This window comes from Erpetoichthys calabaricus, chromosome 17, assembly GCF_900747795.2.
Source record: "Erpetoichthys calabaricus chromosome 17, fErpCal1.3, whole genome shotgun sequence".
Taxonomy (NCBI): Eukaryota; Metazoa; Chordata; class Cladistia; order Polypteriformes; family Polypteridae; genus Erpetoichthys; species Erpetoichthys calabaricus.
Genome location: NC_041410.2, coordinates 29699076 through 29720461, shown reverse-complemented (window position 1 = coordinate 29720461; position 21386 = coordinate 29699076). Strand labels below are relative to the sequence as shown.

The window sequence follows — 21386 nt, the reverse complement described above, 5'->3', positions numbered from 1 at the left end:
TGTTGTATATGAACTGTTTCAAAGGAGTATGGTTATTGAACAAGATATTTTCTCTAAGAACAGTGAACTTAACGTAACATATTTGCAAATGAAGAACTTGAACGTGAGCTAGTTCAGTGTTATGTGACATTCTGGATCTGGTTTAGGTCCAGATTAAATGTATTGCCTTACCCTGTAATGTAGGAGTGGAACCGAATCCAAACACAGTATTCAGATTAGCACAAATAGTGGACGTTTACAAATATTTATTTCATAACAATTTTTTGCCATTTATTTGAATTCGGAAAAATAACTTAAAATCAAATAGGCACTGTCTGTGTCTGCCTTCTTGTGCTTAAGCTGCACCCTTGCTGACAAGAGCACGTGGTGAAGCTCCACTTTCGCTTTTAGGAAAATGTTGTACTTCGCGAGACCACTTTATATTTTTTCCCATTGGACATGCAATATGTTACACAAATTTTGACAGGCAGCATAATAGGTTAGTTCACCCACACACCGGTTCCACAGTCACCATTTGTGTCACACAGTTGGAAATAGAGAGGTAATTTATATGTGTACTTGCATCTATTTAATTTCTTTTTTAACCGGGAGGATATTAGCATATATGGTTATACGTGTTTGTTGGTAAGTATAACTCAATCAAGTTTATTTAAATAAAAAAAGTCTTCATTATTATTGTATTTTTTCAAGAACACTGTAATAGCCTAATATAAGGCATACAAAACTGAAAAAAGTAAACTCATGGGTCATTTATTCTCACTCCTTAAAAAATTCAAAACGAACATGAAGTAGTTCAAAATTGAACTGGTGAACTATGAACGTGAATTTATTCATTTTAATCTGTATGAACTGAACTTTGAACTAGTTCTTGTGAGGTGTGAACTTGCACAACACTGGCTGCAGCACTACAAGACCATGTTGGAACCTGAGAGGCAGTCCTACTACACGATACGCCCTCTACAAGACAGATCTACTCGAGAGCTGTCATTACTTTTTAGTCAGGTAACCCTCCCACATTATAATATTAAGCATAGTGTAGGAATGTTTTATGAGAATGAAGTGCAAGGTACGCCTTGAAGTGGGCATGTTGAGAAAGAGTGGACATATCATGTGATATCACTGGCGTATAATGTGAAGGCTCTAAACACCATCAGATGTGTGCAGTTTGATTGGCTTCTCAATGAAGAAAGGGGTCTGCAACGAGATTCCACTGAGGAATTCAGTGACTGCTGTTTTGATGAACTTTGTTTTTGATTGTAAATGCATAGGTTAAATACTATAGTTATGCCTTTTATGGGAAACCAGTGTACACTCACCAGCCACTTTATTAGGTACAGCCATTCCAGTGCTTGATAACACAAATATCTAATCAGCCAATCACATGGCAGCAACTCAATGCATTTAGGCATGTAGACATTGGCAAGACGGCCTGCTGGAGTTCAAACTGAGCATCAGAGTGGAGAAGAAAGGTGATTGAAGTGACTTTGAATGTGGTATGGTTGTTGGTGCCAGACGGGCTGGTCCGAGTATTTCAGAAACTGCTGATCTACTGGGATTTTCTCACATATCCATCTCAAGGGTTTACAGAGAATAGTCAGAAAAAGGTAAAATATCCAGTGAGTGTTAGTTCTATGTGCAAAAATGCTTTGTTGATGCCAGATGTCAGAGGAGAATAGCCAGGCTGGTTCAAGCTTATAGAAGGGCAACAATAACTCCAATAACCACTTGTTATAACCAAGGTTTGCAGAAGAGCATCTCTGAACACACAACATGTGAACCTTGAAGCAGATTGGCTACAGCAGCAGTAGACCACACCAGGTGCCACTCTTGCCATCTAAGAACAGACAACTGAGGCTACAATTCACACGGGCTCACCAGTTTGGACAGTAGAAGATTGGAAAAATGTTGCCTGGTGTAAGGAGTATCGATTTCTGCTGCAACATTCAGATGATAGGGTCAGAATTTGACATCAGCAACATGAAAGCATGGATCCTGCCTTGTATCAATGATTCAGGCTGGTGGTGGTGGTGTAATGGTGTGGGGGATATTTTCTTTACACACTTTGGGCCCCTTAGTACCAACTGAGCATCATTTAAATGCCACGGCCTACCTGAGTATTGTTGCTGACCACGACCATCTGTTAATGACTGAAGTGTACCCATCTTCTGATGGCTACTTCCAGCAGTTTAACGTGCCATGTCACAAAACTCAGATCATCTCAAACTGGTTTCTTGAACATAACAATGAGTTCACTGTACTTAAATGGCCTCCACAGTAAGCAGATCTCAATCCAATAGAGCACTTTTGGAGTGGTGGAATGGGAGATCGGCATCATGAACGTGCAGCCGACAAATCTTCAGCAACTAAGTGATGCTATCATGTCAATATGGACCAAAGTCCCTGAGGAATGTTTCTAGCACTTTGTTGAATTTCTGCCATGAAGAATTATGGTAGTTCTGTAGGGAAAAGGGGGTCTAACCCGGTACTAGCAAGTTGTACCTAATAAAGTGGCCAGTGAGTGTATAACTCTTAAAATATATTCCATTAGCTTCACATTCTAATACTGCTTTAGACCTAAGGAAGTTATCTTGGGTTATGAAGACAGAAGTTTTAGGACAAGGTAGTAATATTCACTAATCGCAGCACCAGAGAGTGGTGACGTGTTACATGTTTATTAGCACATGCAAATAAGAATTTCACTGAACTCCATACACATTACAATATCAGGGTTGCTTTGAAGGTGATGCTGAATGCTGAGCAACTGGATGACATTAGCCTGGGTGTCCTTCTGTGGCAGCTCCACTGTGTCTGGCTCCATTCCCAAGTTCACAACCTGTACCAAGGGAGCCATGTCAGCACCACCGATGCTCTTGTCCAGTTTCCAAATGGACAGAAGGAAGATGAAGATGTTCTTTGAGCAAAGTGTCCACTAAAACTTCTTTTGTGTTTCTCTCCACCCTGTCCCTCTAGCCCTGTCAACATGCTCAACCAGACGCAGCACAAAGGCCTGGCCACGGCTGTTTTTGGACTGCTCATGTGCAAGCTGAGTATCTTGGTTATGTCAAAGAACCCTCTGCCATTCATTAAGGAATCCAGTCCAACAACTCAAGGTAAAGATGTACAGTGCTAAGTCTTGAAGCAGTTTAATGAGACATGTCCACAGGGTATGGATCTAAGTTCAGCCATGAGAGAAGGAGGAGATACAAGATATAAAAATAATTATTAAGCAGCTATGAAATGCCACCACAAAATACATAAAGCTGGGTCTACTCGGTCCATATTCTAATATGGAGAATATCACTGTCTTTGGTAGCACATCTGCTGTTCATGATCTAGGTTTGTAAATAACAATTGGAAACTCAGTGCTAACTTTACAGAAGGAAACCTGCCCTAAACGTTTATTAAATGCTGGAGACTGAAGATTGACAAGGTTTCTACTGTCCAGTGAACGCATCAGGCCTTTTATCCAGCAATTTGAAAATTTCTACAGTTTCTCCAAATTTGTTAGGAATCTCAAAAGTATTTCTTAGAAATAGTGCAAGTTGTTTTACTCTCTTTTTGAAGCATTTTTCCAGGAAACACAGTTGCAGTGCTGTATATGACAAAACCCACCTCTGCAATAAATGAAAAATAGCTGTTACCCGGAAAAAGCTGGAAGACTCAATTAGAGTCTCTGCCAAAATGTTCTACAACTTTTATGTAAAACTTTGAAAAGAGAATTTTTAGGGACACTTCTGACATAAAGTGATAATTTTATTCAGCAATTTAAAGGTTCCCATGATCCAATTTCAATCAAAATCATTTGGGTTTTAGCGTTTCAGGATTTCGTTTAGTTGAGTTCTGAAGTTAAATGTGTTTAATGACCCAGGGATGTGTCCAGGGTTGCTTAAAACATTTAAATCTGCTGAAGGGAGCCGATGTCAATTCTTTTTTTGAACTTGTACACTGCATGCTTGGGTTATTTTACTCCATCCACTTTCTATTGCTTTCCTTTGTAAGTCGTTAGGGCAAACTTTAGGCTTCTCAGTTTATATCAGGGATCTCAAACTCCATTCCTGGAGGGCCACAGTGGCTGCAGGTTTTCATTCTAACCTTTTTCTTAATTAGTGACCTATTTTGCTGCTTTTTAATTTCTTTTGAATTAATTTTATTTGATTTGCTCTTGAAGACTCAGACCCCTTAATTGTTTCTTTTTTGTAATTAGCAGCCAAACAATAAAGAGATACAAAATGAACCAAAGCCTGACCAGCAAACTGTAACCATCATTCAATATCTGAAAATAAAGAGGGTGGAGGTCTCAGGAATGTTGATTTGTTCAGGTCCCCAAAACATTTTAACACTGCTCTTAGAAAAGTAAAGGATAAATCAACAATTTTGAAAATGTCTGCTATCGCACAATGAGAGGAGCAACAAGCCACGCAATTAAAGAGCGGGTTTAATTAACAACAAGACTCAGCGTCTAATTAAGGAACTGGTTGGAGTTTGAGGCCCTGACTTAGTTGGTCTTCTGTTGGCTCACTCACTTCATATTTCATTTCTGTTTAAGGAAAAAAAATGAAGAAATTCCAGGGAACAAATCTTACAAAAAACAAGCCAATTAAAATTAATTCAAAAGAAGTTAATCAGCAGCAAAAACAGGTCACTCGTCAAGAAAAGGGTTAGAATGTAAACCTACAGCCACTGCGGCCCACCAGGACTGGAGATTGAGACCCCTGGTTTAGATGTTGCACTATCCATCCATCCATCCATCCATTTTCCAACCTGCTGAATCCAAACACAGGGTCACGGGGGTCTGCTGGAGCCAATCCCAGCCAACACAGGGCACAAGGCAGGAACCAATCCTGTACCCTGAGTTCTAGTTTTAATCATTGCTTAGATCATTTTTTTTTCTCCTTGAAGAAAACCTCCAAAACAGAACAGCGTTCTTCAATTCATACACAGTGCAACTTGCTGAGTCCCGAAGAGCCCTGCGCATACCTTACAAAAAAGAATTGCTGTGTTAGATACTGATGGATGTTGTCAAGCCTTAAAAATGGACACCCTATTATAAACATTTGTTAAGATGCCCATTTCTTATCACTATTATAAGATCCTGATATCCCTAACATCTTGAACAGCTTTAAAGCATGAAACTGGTAAGGTCAGGCAGGCAGAGAATATGGAAGATGAAGGTAGAATTAGAGGAGATTCACATCACGGAGACAGTAAGTGACATGCGTGAATTACATGAAAATGGCAGAAGTAGTAAGATCACAAATAGCAAATAATGAGATTTCAAAAAAGCCATACTACTAAACTAAAAATCAATTTCCATGATTTATCCATCCATCCATTTTCCAACCCACTGAATCTGAACACAGGGTCACGGGGGTCTGCTGGAGCCAATCCCAGCCAACACAGGGCACAAGGCAGGGAACCAATCCCGGGCAGGGTGCCAACCCACTACAGGACACACACAAACACACCAAGCACACACTAGGGCCAATTTAGAATCGCCAATCCACCTAACCTGTATGTCTTTGGACTGTGGGAGGAAACCGGAGCGCCCGGAGGAAACCCACGCAGAAAAGGGGAGAACATGCAAACTCCACGCAGGGAGGACCCGGGTCTCCTAACTGCGAGGCAGCAGAGCTACCACTGCGCCACCGTGCCGCCCATTTCTATGATTTATTTTAATTTATTTTATTTAAAGAACAAAACACAATAACAAAATACAATCCAGTCACATAACACAGCAAATGCATAAATTAGTGACGAGCGAAACAATTTGTGTGAAACTGAAATTGCAGTGACACATAGGGTTTTGCTTCACACGAAATTTCACTAAGCAATGGTGCTTCTCCACAAGTGAAATCCAAGTAATGAGTTTATATATTTTCATCTCACCTGCCCCCTTTTTCTTCATGTGGAAAATCCCAGCACAGTTTATTATGGCGCAGATCATGGAAAGAGGAACACAGCTGGAGAGCAAATGCCCGCAAGCGCTTTGCCATTGCTAAAATCCCTTGACCTGGGTATGTGGCCACTGTGTTACCCATAGTGTTGCCTCTGACCCTAAGTGAGTGTTACGAGGTGGCACTAGCACCGTGAATGAGCAGGCGGGCCATTCAGTGATGTTGTGTGTTGCTCCCTGAAAGTAGCCATGGAACTTTGGGATGGTGCTGGAGAGAGGCCAAGTAAAGAGTTTCGACTCCAGAATGACCCTCTGGGAGCCATATTCTTTATTTTCTAACCCCCAAAATCTTGAAGAAAATCCAAGAAATTTAGTATAAGTGGGTTTCTCGCTTCATGATTGCTAAATCACGTGCAAGGTTAATTTTAAAGGCAATTTTGAGAAACTGTATGTGAAATGAAACCCCGCTGTTTTGCTCATCACAAACAATAATACATTCTGACTAAACCATGAAACCCACCCAGCACTCGTGCCCTACTCAACTGTACGCCAAGAGAACCCTGTCTAAAGTGTTTCTTCTTTAGAAGAAAACAGCAAATAAAATTGAAAGGTTCAACACAGGCCTGGCTTGATTTGTTCAGTATCAAATGAAGGTGTTCCAGACAAAAATCTGAAACAATTCTGAACAGATACTCAACATGAGAATTAATTTCTTTTCCAATTTGATATAATATGGAACATCACTTTCATACAGAGTTGTAAAAGGTGGATTTGGATTCTTCAAGTTGAGCAAAATGAGTCCTCATACAAGTAATGTGGTATACAAACCCAGATTAAGACCCCACTATAGGCCCCTGGGTGACTTAGCTCCTTAACAGAGAGTTAATCTTACATTTAATAATGTAGCACGCTTACACTCTGTAGTTTAAATGAAACAAAGAACAAACATAAAGATTTGAGGCACCATTTAGGCAAACCCTGTATGTTATATAACAAAATAATAAACATAAATTAACGTGCAGTGAGAGAAATATATTCAAAGTCTGTCAATAGACCAGAGAAAGGTGATGGTGGTGCCAGTTATAAAGTCACTGAGGAGGAAGAGGCAGGAGCCCCAGAACTGAAACAGGGTCATGTGCCCACAAGATGTTGGTTTCTAGATCTGCAAGAGAAGGAGAGAAGTGTTACAAGACAGCATCAACCCTTGGCTTGGGTTGGAGTTACAGGTTGACAGGCCTTGAAGTTTTCTCCCAGCCACCCATGTGTGACAGCGGTATTTCCTACTCTTGCATTCGGCATGTAGACATACGATCGTTTCACCGAGCAAGGGCCTTATCTAGAGGTTGAGGAGACTTGATCATTTGATCTTTGCCTTACTGGACACACACCTGTAAGCCCCTGATGTTAGATCTGCTCCTGGTGGTATAGGATTTACAAACACTGTTATCCCATCAGTCATTATTCCTAATACTGCTGTTAAACTTTTTGAAGGGACTTTATATCCAAGGCCATCCGAGAGATATACAAACATTTTTTGCCTAAAACAGTTAACATGTGGGTCATTCCCAAAACTTGCAACCTAACAATGATGACATAGCTCACAGATTGAATTTTCCCCAGGTACATTTTTGACAATTTTAGGTATACATTGTGAAGCCTAACCCAACACGGACGGGAAGGACACAAGTTTCACCATACAGAACACAATTTACTGTATTTACATTCGGGGATGCATTTCTTTTGCTCCCACAAAGTACAGCACAGTCCATACTGCACCACAGTCCCTTCTCATCTCCAGTCCTTCCGCCTCCACTCCTCGTCACAAGCTTTGTCCACTGTCTTCCAACTCAGGCTATTATTGTAAGTGGTGGTGACTTTGCTCCTTTTATAGGTCCTTGGAGTGTTCCAGGTGCTCATCAAGATTACTTGGAATCACTCCCAGATATGGTAGAAGTCCAGTATAGAGCTCTGTAGCTCCCCCTTGTGGCTTTCATGGAACCCAACAGGGCAGTATCAAACTCCTGTTCCCAGCATGCCCTGCGGAAATCCGTGGTGTCACAGCCGCCCAGGAGGGCTGCCCTCTAGTGTCCCAAGGGAGGTATTGCCTCATCAATGTTCTCTCCATTCTGTTGGCATCCCAGCCAGGTAATGGCCATGGCCGCCTGTCTCAACATACATAGATACATGCAAATACTGAATCATTTTTTGTCGGATTATAGCTTGCTTAGTGCATAGTAAATTAGAATGAATTTTATGAATGAATAAATTCTATTCCTTTTTTGAAGTTTTAATAGAAAGATCCCTTTCCCATTGCTCTCTAAGAATTAATCAATCAAATCGAATCAAATGTTATTTATGGACATATAGTTATACATATAGTACAAACTGTAGTCAAATGCTTAGTTACAGAAATTCAAGAAAAATATAAATATTAAAGAACTCACACATAAAAACTTGTGTCTTGAATAAGTGAGCTGCTGCTGTCGATCACAGACTTGTAGGTGGCAGTGTGATGGTCTGATCTTCTCATTTGTACTCCAGGCATTAACATTCAAATAGAGTAGATCCAGCTTGTTGTATCCACAAATCCAACATGCTAATTAAAAGTTTGGGATCGTGAATAGGTAAATTTCTACATCCAAACTAGCCAATAAAATAATATCAAAAGGATTTGATCAAAAAGTCCAGAGAGCTAGGGTCATAAAAGTGAAGGCAAACAAACGCTATAGTGAGGAACATCAGACAGGACACTCCGGCAACCTAAGTGAATGACAAGACCATCCCCTTAGACACCAAACACAATCATTCAAACAAAGTAAGGAATCAAGGAATGGCAGAAAACGCCAGACCGCAAAGAATCACTTCTTAGTGGGGGGCAAAATGTCCAAAGAAGAACTAGCTTGAGGACATTTAGATGTAAAATCCAGCAGTGTAGACCTTAGAAATCAAGGCTATGTCACATGATTGTTTCCATTGCATATTTCATTAACAAACTTTTAGTGAGTCAGAGGGAGTTATGTTACGCTCCCATGACCACCAGTCACGTGACATCCCCAGCAACTCAATCCAACTAGTCTGCCACTCACCCTGACTGATTCAGACAGGTTTCATTTTGTCTTAAGTTGTACTGGTGGTCTTGTGTGAAAGCTGACAACAACTGAGTACTCACCTGGAAGTACAATAAACAGAAAGCAGTTGCGATTAAAAAGGAATATGAATGTTTTGGACCTCACAAACAGAAGAGAGGCTCATCTGTCTGATGTCTCATGACTGTCATTCCACAACACAATAGGAAAAAGAACAAAAAAAGGGAGGTTTAATATTGCAGCTGAATTTACTGTACCTGTAAAGCATTCATACAGCACTGGCATGGTCAGGCAGCATGTTATTGAATTTAAATAAAAAGGGCGAACTCGTGATGCTTTGGAAGTGTGAACCCGTGCTGGGAAGTCATCATGAAGACATGTAGTTTGTCATTACAGGCAAATCCTATCAGTGTAATCTGACATCCTCAGGCAATGAGATCAGCAATGCAGACGTCAAGTCTGACATTCCCTCTGACTTCTGGAATGATATCACCCTAATGGGTGAAAGGGGTATTTGAAATATCAAGCACCTACTACTGGAGAATAAAGCAAAAGTCAATAATAGAAAGTGCTGTTTTTAATTGACAAACTATTTGCCCAGAACGAGCTGTGGAGTTCCAATGAGTGTTCTGTTTTTCCCAAATATGTGTAGGACAATTAACAGATCTAAAATGGCCTGCTGTGAGCAAATGGTTTCCTTACATTAGACTGGTGGACTTTGGCTTGGTTTGGGGATTGTGCCTAATCGCTGCTACTATAGACTCCAGTCCCACTATTGGGATAAGCCATTCATCCCACCCATGTCCTGAACCCACACCATTCAAGTTAGAACCTCAGCCTAGCCCAGCAGTACTGGACGCAAGGCAGGAACCAGACCTTGACAGGCTGTGTGTCAGTTTCAGGCCTAAACAGAGATGCCAACTAACCTAACGCCCTCAATGGAAACAATTATCAGGTTGTGTAGAAAAGCACCACAGGAAGTTCCATTCTTTGATCCATTTTAACATCGGCTTGACAAGTTACATATGCGATGACAGGCCTGTTCTTCTCAAATCTGTTTTTATGTTCATAATAAAATTGTCACAGTATTAGAAGTCATGAAAGAACAGCATCACTTAGTGTAAGCACATTAAACACAATAAAGAAAAGGACATTTTTTTCAGTGTTGCCAGTAGCCGGCCACAGGCTCACTCATGATGCTAGGGCACTTGAGTGCCAAGGGTCACTTTGCCATGGAGCTGGGCCCTTATGCTGTTGCCATTTCGCTTAGTTCAGCACAAGACAGCTGAGAATTGTGGAGTAAGGCTTATGCTTCTGGGAACTTAGGATGTTCCCGTGACTGTTTTGGATAATCGTCTCGATTTTCTGCTGCAGCTGTTACTGTTTTGGCTTCCTTTTCTTCCACAGTCTGAGTAAATCTTCCTGGCGCTGTGCTAAATATGAAGCATCGGTATCTCCCCCATACTTGCCATCCAGCAGTTCAGTCTCCTTTCCAAAAGTAAAAGATACCGAAGACCCCAATAGTACCTATGATTATTGGCATTATAAAATGTAATGTTATCTTAATAAAAGTACCACCACTTGAAAAAAGGTTATTTCCACACTGAAGAATAAAGAAGGTGAAAGGCACAACGTTTTGACTGTGTCAAAGATGAGACAAGAGCCATAAAAAGATTTGGGGCAGCCACCCGTATAATTTACCTGGCTGCAAAATGGAAATTTTTTTAGCACAGATGTGTACTGGATTGAGTCCAAAATAGAACTGACTGGTGAGGTTGAGATGGTGGGTTTTTAAAGTACGACAGAGGAAGTGAGGTAGTTATGCCCAGAATCAGAAGTGACCAGATGGGACGTCTTCTGGACCAGATGTGACATTGTGGAGCTCTTGACTAGAAGTGATGTGCAAGTTCACACTTCACAAGAACTCGCTCAAAGTTCAGTTCACACAGATTAAAATGAATAAATTCATGTTCGTAGTTCACCATTTCAATTTTGAACTAGTTCATGTTCAGTTCATTTTGTATTTTTAAGGAGTGAGAATACATGACCCATGAGTTTACTTTTTTCAATTTTGCATGCCTTATATTAGGCTATTACAGCGTTCCTGAATAAAATACAATAATTATGAAGACTTTTTTATTTAAATACACTTTATTGAGCTATACCCAGTAACAAACACGTATAACCATATATGCTAATATCCTCCCGGTCAAAAGAAATTAAATAGATGCAAGTATACATATAAATTACCACTCTATTTCCAACTGTATGATACAAATGGTGACTGTCGAGCCAACGTGTAAGTGAACTAACCTATCACGCTGCCAGTCAAAATTTGCGTCACATATTGCATGTCCAACAGAAAAAAATATAAAGTGGCCTCGCGAAGAGCAATATTTTCCTAAATGCGAAAGCGGAGCTTCATTGCGTGCTCGTGTCAGCAGGGCTACAGCTTAAGCACATGCAGACAGACACAGAGAGGGCCTATTTGATTTTACTTTATTTTTTCCAAATACAAATACTGTAAATGGCAAAAAATTTGTACGTAATAAATATTTGTAAAAATCCACTATTTGTTCTTATCCGATTACCTTATTTGGATTCTGCTCCACTCCTACATTACAGGGTAAGGCAAAACGTTTAATCTGGACCTAAACCAGATCCAGAATGTCACATAACACTGAACTAGCTTACGTTCAAGTTCTTCACTTGCAAATACATTACGTTAAGTTCACCATTCTTAGAAAAATTCGCTTGTTCAATGAACGCGCTGTTTGGAACTATTTCGCGTACAACACTGGTCATGGGGACCAGGCAGAATTTTCCATGATGGGTCTGCAGTGGAAAAAAAGAAATTATCAGTGCACCTTGCCTCCCCCTGGTCTGGCATGGAATTACCTTCCTTTGAGCCCTTTATCTGCCTCCCAGGCGCACGTGTGTGACAGCTGTAAAGTCTTCATTAGGTGTGCAGCTGAAAAGGAAAGAGCAGGTAACACATTTAAGAGAAGAAGGAGGAATCTAAGCCAGGGCAGATGATCAGAGAAAAGGAGAGAGGAGATGAGAATAATCTGCCATTAGAGAAGATGGAGGGAAAGATTAACAACAACAACAACATTTATTTATATAGCACATTTTCATACAAAAAGTAGCTCAAAGTGCTTTACATAATGAAGAAAAGAAAAATAACAGACAAAATACAAAATTAAAATAAGACAACATTAGTTAACATAGAAAAGGAGTAAGGTCCGATGGCCAGGGTGGACAGAAAAAAAAAAAAAAAAAAACTCCAGAAGGCTGGAGAAAAAAAAATTAAATCTGTAAGGGTTCCAGGCCACGAGACCACCCAGTCCCCTCTGAAGCTAGTCAGTCATTAAGACCTGGAGAATTATGTGATCCCAGGCTGAGAATGAGCTGAGCTTCTTCTGATTTTCTTTGAAAGTGTCTTTGAAGTCCTCTGAAAGAACACAAAGCAGAGAGATCAGTGTGGCCATGATCAGGGCATGTGAATTGATCTACAAAAGGCTTTGATTTTAATGGCTCAACTGTGCTCTCCTGAAATGGTCTGCCAGCCATCTCCTTGTTTCACCTATGTAGAAGGCTGGATACTACCTAAAGGAAATACATTAAATACGATTTTTAGACTGGCTTGTTTAATGCAAAATTTACCAGGCGGGCCAGGCACAAGGGTATTGTTGGTGACATATTTGCAAGTGACACGGTGACTCCTGTTACAGCTCAAAGTGCCTGGTGAGGATGGGGGTGCTCCTCTTTGAAGGGTCAGGTGATCAATGAAAGGAGGTCATGGGAGGATTAGGAAAAAAGGCCCCTGTGGAAGGACCAGTCTGCAAAATTGCTAATTTTGTTTGATGACCTGTGGGGGAAAAGAGAGTGGTAAGATGGAATGGAAGGACGCAGTGGGATGAGGGTTTCGTTTTTGGGGATCCTCTTAGAGTGCATGTTATAAAGTCTACTTCTGGTTTGACTGGAAACCAGTCGCATGAGTAGGGTACCCTCTATCAGTGCACTGTCATGTAAGCAACAATTGCCAAGCTGGAGAAATTATAATTTGAAAAAGAAAGAAAATGAGCCCCTCTCTTATGTTCAAGTCCAAATAGGTGACTTGTGAGCGGAATTGCTACTGCCCAGTGGTCACTCCATCTTTATATCTGTCTGACTGTGGCTGCTACACTTTTGTGTTCTCAGAGCTCTGGAAGATTCTGGCGCTTTTCTACTACCCTCTTCTGTACTATCCTCTGCTAGCGTGTGGTTCACTGCAGAGCCGCGTCGGCTACGTCTTGGGCAGCCTGCTCTCCTGGACTCACTTTGCGGTTCTTGTCTGGCAGAAGTCTGACTGTCCCCGGACGCCAGAGGTAAATGAAGTAATTGAGCTGGGTGCACGGCATTTACTGGCATACTTGAATGGTTTGTATCAACCAATCCTGTTTGTGTGCGCTGTGATGTCAGCAAGAAGTAGGAACTGCAGAAAGGCTCAGACGGCAGGAAGGTAGGAGCAGATTTCGTTTTCTCAGCTCATTTGTTGGGAAAAAAAGAAAAGATGAGAGCAGTAAAAAAAAACAGAAACTTGTCCCGATGCAACTGTAGGGTGCAGCAGTGAAACACCAGCAATGTGTAACCACACAGGAACTTTGTTCTGCCATTCCCTACTGCAAGCCACTGTCTCAAGTTTTATGGTCACCCAAGACTGTATCTCAGAGGTCAACTCATGGAGCCACAGATTTTGGCAAAATTGAAATAATACACATAACCAGGGGTCAAACTAGAAACCAGAACTGACTGTCATCCAGATGGTGGGGTAGGATTTGGCCTGATGTCCTCCAACCCTAGTTGTTCCCCCATCAAAGGACTTACAGCTTTTTATAGGAACACTTTATACTCATGGAGAGCATGGCTTTACAGTAATGGGGCATTACCAACTCTACAGGGTTAGGGTTTCTTTAAATAAAATCAGCATTTCATGATGCGATTAATCAGAATTAGAGCAGTATGGTGGTGCAGCGATTAGTACTACTGTCACACAGATCCCAATCCCACAGCCGCTCACTTTCTTTGTAGAGTTTTCACATTCTTCCTGTGCTTGTGACGGTTGCCAGTTTATCAACCCTGAACCCCAATGACATGCAGTTTAAGGCAACGGAATATTTCAGACTGTGTGACCATAAGTGTGGGAACTGGTGCCATGTCTAGAGGATGGAGAAAAGCCCCGGCCCTGTGCAGCTGGAACTACTGTAGACTAAGAGGGTCAGAAAATGTTAGGTTACATTATTTATGTTATATTCTGTATATTATGTTGTTAGCTGTCAGCGCATGCTCTCATATGTCTGCCTGTCACTGAACTAATGGTCTATCAGAGTTTCTGCTGCATGTCCTCATTCTATGTACAGTCATTGAGCAAATGCTTAGGAACATCTCTGCACCTGCTTATCCATGCAATTATCTTGTCAGCCTGCTTTATGGGATTTCAGTCTTTCTTGAAATGTCATCGTTTATGTTGATGATATGCTGGTGTATTCACCAAGACTCATTTCCTACATTCGTTCACTGAAAAAATAATTAGGAACTCCTGTACACCTGCTTATCCATGCAATTATCTTATCAGCCAATCATGTGGAAACAGTGCAATGCTTACAGTCCTGCAGAGGCAGGTCGGAAGCTTCAATTAATGTTCACATCAAGCACCAGGAATGATTGTAGGTGCTGCATGGGCTGGTCTGTGCATTTCTGTAACTTCTGATCTCCTAGGATTTTCACACACAGTAGTCTGTAGAGTTTATTTAGAACAGAGTCAAAAGCAAAAAACATCCAGCAACTGGCAGTTCCACAGATGGAAACACTATGTTGATGAGAAACGTTAAAGAAGAATGTCCAGACTGGTTGAAGCTCACAGAAGTAACGCAGATAACAACTCTGAATAACTGTGATAATAAGAATAGCACTGCAGAATGCACAACACCTTGAACCTTGGGGTAGATGGCCTACAAAGCAGAAGACCATGTCAGGTTTCACTCCTGTCAGCAAACAACAAAAAGCTGAGGCTGTGGCACAGGCTCACCAAAACTGGACAGTTGAATACTGGAAAAATATAGCCTGGTCAGATGAATCTCAATTTCTGCTGAAGTACGTAGATGGTAGGCTTTAAATTTTGACGCCAACAGCATGAACCCATGAAATCCAATCTGATGTGTGTCAACAGTCCAGACTGGTTTTGGTGGTATTATGGAATATTTTTCAACATGCTTTGTGCCAATTAATACCAATCAATCATCGCTTGAATGCCTCGGCCTATTTTGAGTTTTGTTGCTGACTATGTGCATCTCTTCATAGCCACCATTTTCCTATCTTCTAATGGCTGATTCCAGCATGATAATGCACCATGTCACAAGGCAAAAGTCATCTCAAACTGGTTTCATGAATGTGACAGTAGCCTTCCCAGTCACTGGATCTGAATCCAGAAGAACACCTTTGAGATGTTGAAGGATGGGAGATTCACAGCAGGAATGTGCAGCTAACAAACCTGCAGAAATTGTGTGATGCAATCATAGGAGCGAACATGGTCCAGAATCTCGAAGGAATGTTTCCAACATCTTGTAGAGTCCATGCCACAAAGAACTGAGGCTGTTGCGAGAGTAAAGGGAGGTCCTACTCAGTATTAGAAAAGTGATCTGAAGACTTTCCTCATTGGGTGTATAATCACTGATTTCTTCATGTGAGGTGCATTGTCACCCAATAACTCCATAAATGTAAATTCCAAATGTTACCAACTGTCAATAGACTGCTAGTGACATGAACGTCATATGTTCCCCATATTCCTAAAATGACCCGTCTTCTTACATCACAGACAACTTTGACACCAGGGACCTTAATTATATGTGTATAGAAAAAGCCACCCATGAGAAAATGTGCAATGGCAGCTAGTCCACCACAAATGAAAGTGACATTCTGTCAGCAGAGTTGCTGAATGCACAAAATTGGCTTCTAAAAATTGCTGTCATGCTTTGCAGAGGGGTGACTGAGCTGGAAATAGCAATTGCATCTCTTATGTGGACAAATTGGAGGAAGAAATGGGTGATAAAATGATGCTGCTGGGGACACAAGATGTTTCTCAGGTGCCGTGATGTAGAGGCAAAGGCCTTAGGCTTTTGCCTGTTCAGTTCCTGCTTTAGAGTCATTGTGTTGCCTTAACCAAGCTAGTTAATCAGCCTGTAAAAAATGGTGTAAACAGTTTTAACATATCCAGGCCTTGAAAGTCATTTTGCAAAACAGACATTGGTCAAGTACCTGAGAGTCTGAGTGGCATGCTGGACATGCAGGTGGCAGGGCCTGTCATACGTTTGATGGATGGAGACATGTTGGACAATAAAGAAGACCAGCATGAAACAGCTCTGCTGCCTGCCTGGTCATCATAACTTGTCACTTGTCTAAGATGTCCCATCTGTACCCCATCTCCATCTACTCCTACCTTCAAGACCCCAATCTGCATGGCCAATGGATTTTGTTTTATGTCATCTCCTGTATCTTCTGTCATGATGCACTCTATGAAAGGCACTATATAACAAAAGCATTGATGTAATGAAGGTCACTTTTTTGGCTTTCATCTATTTTTACGTTGTCTGTCCACTGTGTTCCGCTACAGTCACAGTCTCCTCTTTTTCACCTTTTGATTTTTATCTTTTCCAGATTTATAAATATCACTCACTGCTCAGCAGCTTTCCTCAGATGGGATGCCTTGCTTTCCTCAGTTTTCAGTATCCTCTGTTACTCTTCAAGAACTTCAACACGGAGAGCCAAACAAATGCAAGTGAGGTAAGAATACCCATGGTGAACATAGTCACAAGTCAGGCCGACGTGCTTGGAGTACTTTAACCATTTGTCTGGCCACATGTATTCCATTGTCTCCTGTTGCTACATTCTAATGTTGTGCCTTGCTGGACCCCCCTTAAGTGTTCTCCTAATTTTCTTTGTTATTAACTGTTAGCCATAAGGCCCCCCCTCCAGGAGAGAGTATCAGTATCCAAGAATGTGACACCTTGCAAGGAACCTTAAATCTCAAATTAACAATATCAACCCTTAGCTAGAGAGGCACAAGGGGGATCCTGGGAGTAGGACAAGTTGGTACCTCCAACTAACTGCACTTCCTCTTATTCTCTGAATGGTTTTCATAGGTTCTCCTCCAAGGTGTGGATCTGTGGGTATTCACCAGCCTTCCTCGTGTTAGAGAGTTTATACAGGTGGAACCATTGACCATTTGTATGGGTGAAAGGAATATGTGAAATGATGTTCTTAGGTTTCCCAAGCTTTCAAATGGTGGTTGCATGAACATCAAGCCCCTGGAAAGTAAATACAAGACCTAAACACTTGATCCCTCATATGACACCATTAGGAGCAGGGTGAAAGAGTCTCTCTGTCCCCAGCTGGCATTGGTCCAGTTTAGCAGAGAGTATAGTAGCCTAGGCCCTGAAGGTGCGCAGTTGGCTGATTTGTGGAGTGATCTACACAAGGCTAAATGAGACAAGCTCATGAGATAGCTGGACTCACAACTTAGTTTCTATTAAACTCTTTATTATTATTCAGTTTATAGTGCCATATGAGCTTTATTTGCACTGGGATCCCAGCAAAAACTTTCTGGGAATGCTTCTGTATGGCTTGCCTCACAATGTCTTTCATAACTGCTTACTCCATGTTTTCCCACACTGTCTGAAACAAAGACGGGCTTATTGGCCACTAATCTGCAGGGCCTCATTCAGTATGGCCTCAGGTCAAGCTGCTTTGTGCCACTCGTTATGGAGGACAATTAAAAACAGAGAATTGAGTGTTTAGGATTTTCCCGGCTTTCCTATTTCCTAACTGGCTGTTCTCCCAATGATGGGAATCCAAAGAGTTGTTAGGGAAGAACCTAAAACCATCAGACATTTGCAAGCATTTACTTTATTTACATAGCGCCTTATATAGAAGGACATATTCTTAAAAAACTGTAGGTAAAAACACTATGGAAATTATTAAGGAAGGAAGGGCAGGGATAACAAACCGCAGACATCTTAGAGACACCAGCACCCAACTGGAGGTATACAAGGAACAGACCACCGGGAGAAGACCAAGGGACAGAGCCAGGATGTGCTGGGCACACTGGACAGACCAGATTCCTTGATTGTCCTGGAGGGAGTTGGTTATTCACCAGGAATGTCTGCAGAATGTAGGTGGGGACAGAGGAGGCCTGATGAGCATAGTTTAGTGAGTCGCTGTGGTGAATCTCATCAGGAAAAATGGTACAAATGATGATGGTGACTGCATATTTCTATCCTTTCTATTATTATTATTATTATTATTATTATATCTTGAAAAAGTTTTATCCACTTATTGGGCGGCATAATGGTGCAGTGGTTAGTACTGCTGCCTACAGGCCTCCTGGGTTTGACTCCCACACTTAGCTTTCGTCCATGTGGACTTAATGTGGGGTTCCCCAGGTACTCCAACCTTCCTCCCACATCCCCATCACAAAGTGTTTAATTTAAAGTACTCTATCCAAAAATATTTTTTTACTTGTTTCTTACCCCATGTATTTTGTAGTGATATACAAGAAAAAAATAATCTCTCATGTTTTTAAAAAGAATGGTGAGAAAAAATGTTTATGATATAATAGAACCCAGTGGTGATCAATTCTATACAATGGTAAACACTGTGAAAAGCATCCATGCAAAAAAAATCTCATCTTACTCATGTCACATAATTCACATTTCAGTTATCCGTCGAATGTTCAAAATATGCAAAACACATGCATTTTTACTAAAATATTGTTAAATAGTTGCCTCTGAAATAATCAGAATTCTGGAACTGAAGGCAAGACTGTTGACCAATGAATGGGGGAATAAGTAACATATTAAAAAACACACACATTTTGGGTGAAGTACTCTTCTAACTGTTAATTCCAAATAGACCCTGTGTGGGTATGAGTGTGAGTGGGCGTGATGTCACCTGCCTTGAGACACAGTGCTGCTGGAATGGTGTTAACTGGATTAAGGAGGTTTAAGTATGTTACGCTGTATATTTGTTTCCTTTCTATTACTATTATTATTACATCTCTCTATTATAAAAAAAAAATCTTGAAAGGGAGACTAGGGAGACAAGACGTGATCTTCTCAGAAATTCTCGGAAGACAATTTGACGTCCCGCGAGAGACACTTTAACGTCACGCGAGACAAGGCAGTGAGACAACATTTAAAACAAGTTCACGGACATCTAACTTAGCAGTTGTTGGAATGCTTCTGGCAGAAACACGACATGTCCTCCCAGCTCTTAAAACAACGACAAGCAACAAGCAGAACACGCAGCTCGCCATCAGCAGCAAGCCAGCAGATGATCCGACTGCTACTCCTTAGCATGCGTTCAGCCAACTCCCCTCCTTCACAACACGAGCGGCAGAGACGCGAAGTGGCAAAAGGACAGCTGCTGTACAGGCTTTTAAATGATCGACGCACAGCACGACAAGCAGGATACGCAGCTCGCCAGCAGCAGCAACAAGCCAGCAGATGATCCGACTGCTTCTCCTTAGTGTGTGTTCACAACGCGAGCAGCATTATACATCCTGCGAGAAAGACATTTAACCATGCCCGGGGCCAGAAATAAAGGACAAGTACAGTATTGTTTTTACAAAAGTTTTAAAGTAAAAGTGAAAATAATGCATATGTAATAATTCCCATGAAATTAGCAATCTCTTTAAATTGTATATCCGGTAAATATGGTAAAGGTAAAGCTGCCTTTGAGCTCTGTTGGTCCCAAAATGATCAGTGACTTCCTGCTTGGCAGCTCTTTTATTGTCTGAACTGGAAGGAGTAGAGTCAGAGAGGGAACTAGAGGTGTGGTGGTTAGGCCTCTTCAGCCAGGGCTCATATTTGCCTCAGGATTACTCCTAGGAATTGCACCGAATGTCTGACTAGCAGCAGAATTAGTTCTACCCCAGAGGAAGACGTGAGAAGTAGGTATGATGTGTGCTACACGCTCTGCCAGCAAAGAGTAGGAGTTTACATTTCAGAACAAACAACATCACAATTTCATGACACCCTCAGCCGCCAAAGGCACTCATGAAGGTGTTTTGTAGTTTCCTTGGAAATCATGTTAGTGCTTTATAGTTTTCTGACACCAATGCTAAGGTTTCAGCACAAAAATAATAATAATAATTATTATAGCAACAGTAATAATAATAATAATATTCAGAGTAGTAAGAAAAGCAGAAGAAAATCATATGCACCTTATTGTTGCCACTTAACAATAACATCAAGAATAGTCCTGTAATGAGCACTGAGATGGAATGACTGATACATACACACACATCAAATGAGAGTAAAGCCCAATTAGGGGGCACGCTTAGTTAACAATGAATGATCTACAGCCATACTTTCAGAAGAATCACTCTACCCGTTGTTAAGGCCATGGGAAAGGGCTCGTAAATAGCAGCACTGCTTTTGAAACCATGCTCTCTCTTCCAGTTTTCCCAATTGTCTTCCAGAGTCCTCATCCCCACTTAATCTTTTCAGAGGCTCTATTTATCTAATGCCCCAGGAGTCTCTGCCTGCCTTCTGGAATCTTCCCAATCTTGTGAATGTTCTAATGGTTTGTAGAATGCAGAGTCCACTGTACCTGTGTGACATTTCGAAGTTGATCATCCATCCAGCCCCGCCTATCATTAGGGTTTTTACATCCATGACTAGCTGTGTGCCGATACTGTGATATCACTTGCGATTCACGTATGTGTGTTCATCCACAATTGGGGCAATCACCTTTATGTGTGTGCCATCAATCAAGGAAAAACAGAGACTTGCATGAATGCAGCTTGCCTTAACATAACCTGACATGGAAATGTATAGATCTGCGTATGAACTCACACGTTGAGAAATGGTTGGTTATGACATACCTAAATCATCGCTTTTGCAAAGCTGCATTTTGCACATGGCCAAAAAATTTTTCTGTATATTACCCGTACTGAAAGCTCATGGCTTCTCCGTGTAGAAGGAGTGATCTGTTACAAATATTATTCCATTTCTATCAAATCTTTTTATCTTTTTAGGAGTTCATTGTTGTCCAGCATTTCCAAAATATTCTGTGTGCCAATCTTCTGCCAGCTACGAGCAAGTTAGGCCAGCTCAAGAGCTCTCCTAAATCCTGGTGAAGTTAAACAGTAGCTTCCTAAATTAGGAAAAATGATAAAATGCTTTTACATTTACTCTTAAGATTATTCCAAGTTTGTATCACTCTGTGATTTTTGAGCCAGTTAGGACCCTTTTCCTACTCTGAGGTGCTTGATAAATCTGGTCACTGGTGTTTGCTTAGATCCCTGGGGGCTGGAGGAGGTAGTCACGTAAGTGGCTTGTGTTGCACTTAAATCCTTCCTTGCTTTA

The 21386-nt window shown here is 41.2% G+C and overlaps 1 protein-coding gene across 4 annotated transcripts in view; it reads left to right on the top strand.

Moving 5' to 3' along the window:
• The window catches only part of stra6 (signaling receptor and transporter of retinol STRA6), a 99815-nt gene that overhangs the window by 48107 nt on the left and 30322 nt on the right, over positions 1 to 21386 (top strand). For all 4 annotated transcript variants that reach the window (XM_028823199.2, XM_028823200.2, XM_051920631.1 and 1 more), the window contains 3 exons: positions 2971 to 3110; positions 13183 to 13349; positions 16675 to 16800. In XM_028823199.2, the coding sequence (XP_028679032.1) occupies positions 2971 to 3110; positions 13183 to 13349; positions 16675 to 16800 (433 nt within the window). The remainder of the gene's footprint in view (positions 1 to 2970; positions 3111 to 13182; positions 13350 to 16674; positions 16801 to 21386) is intronic.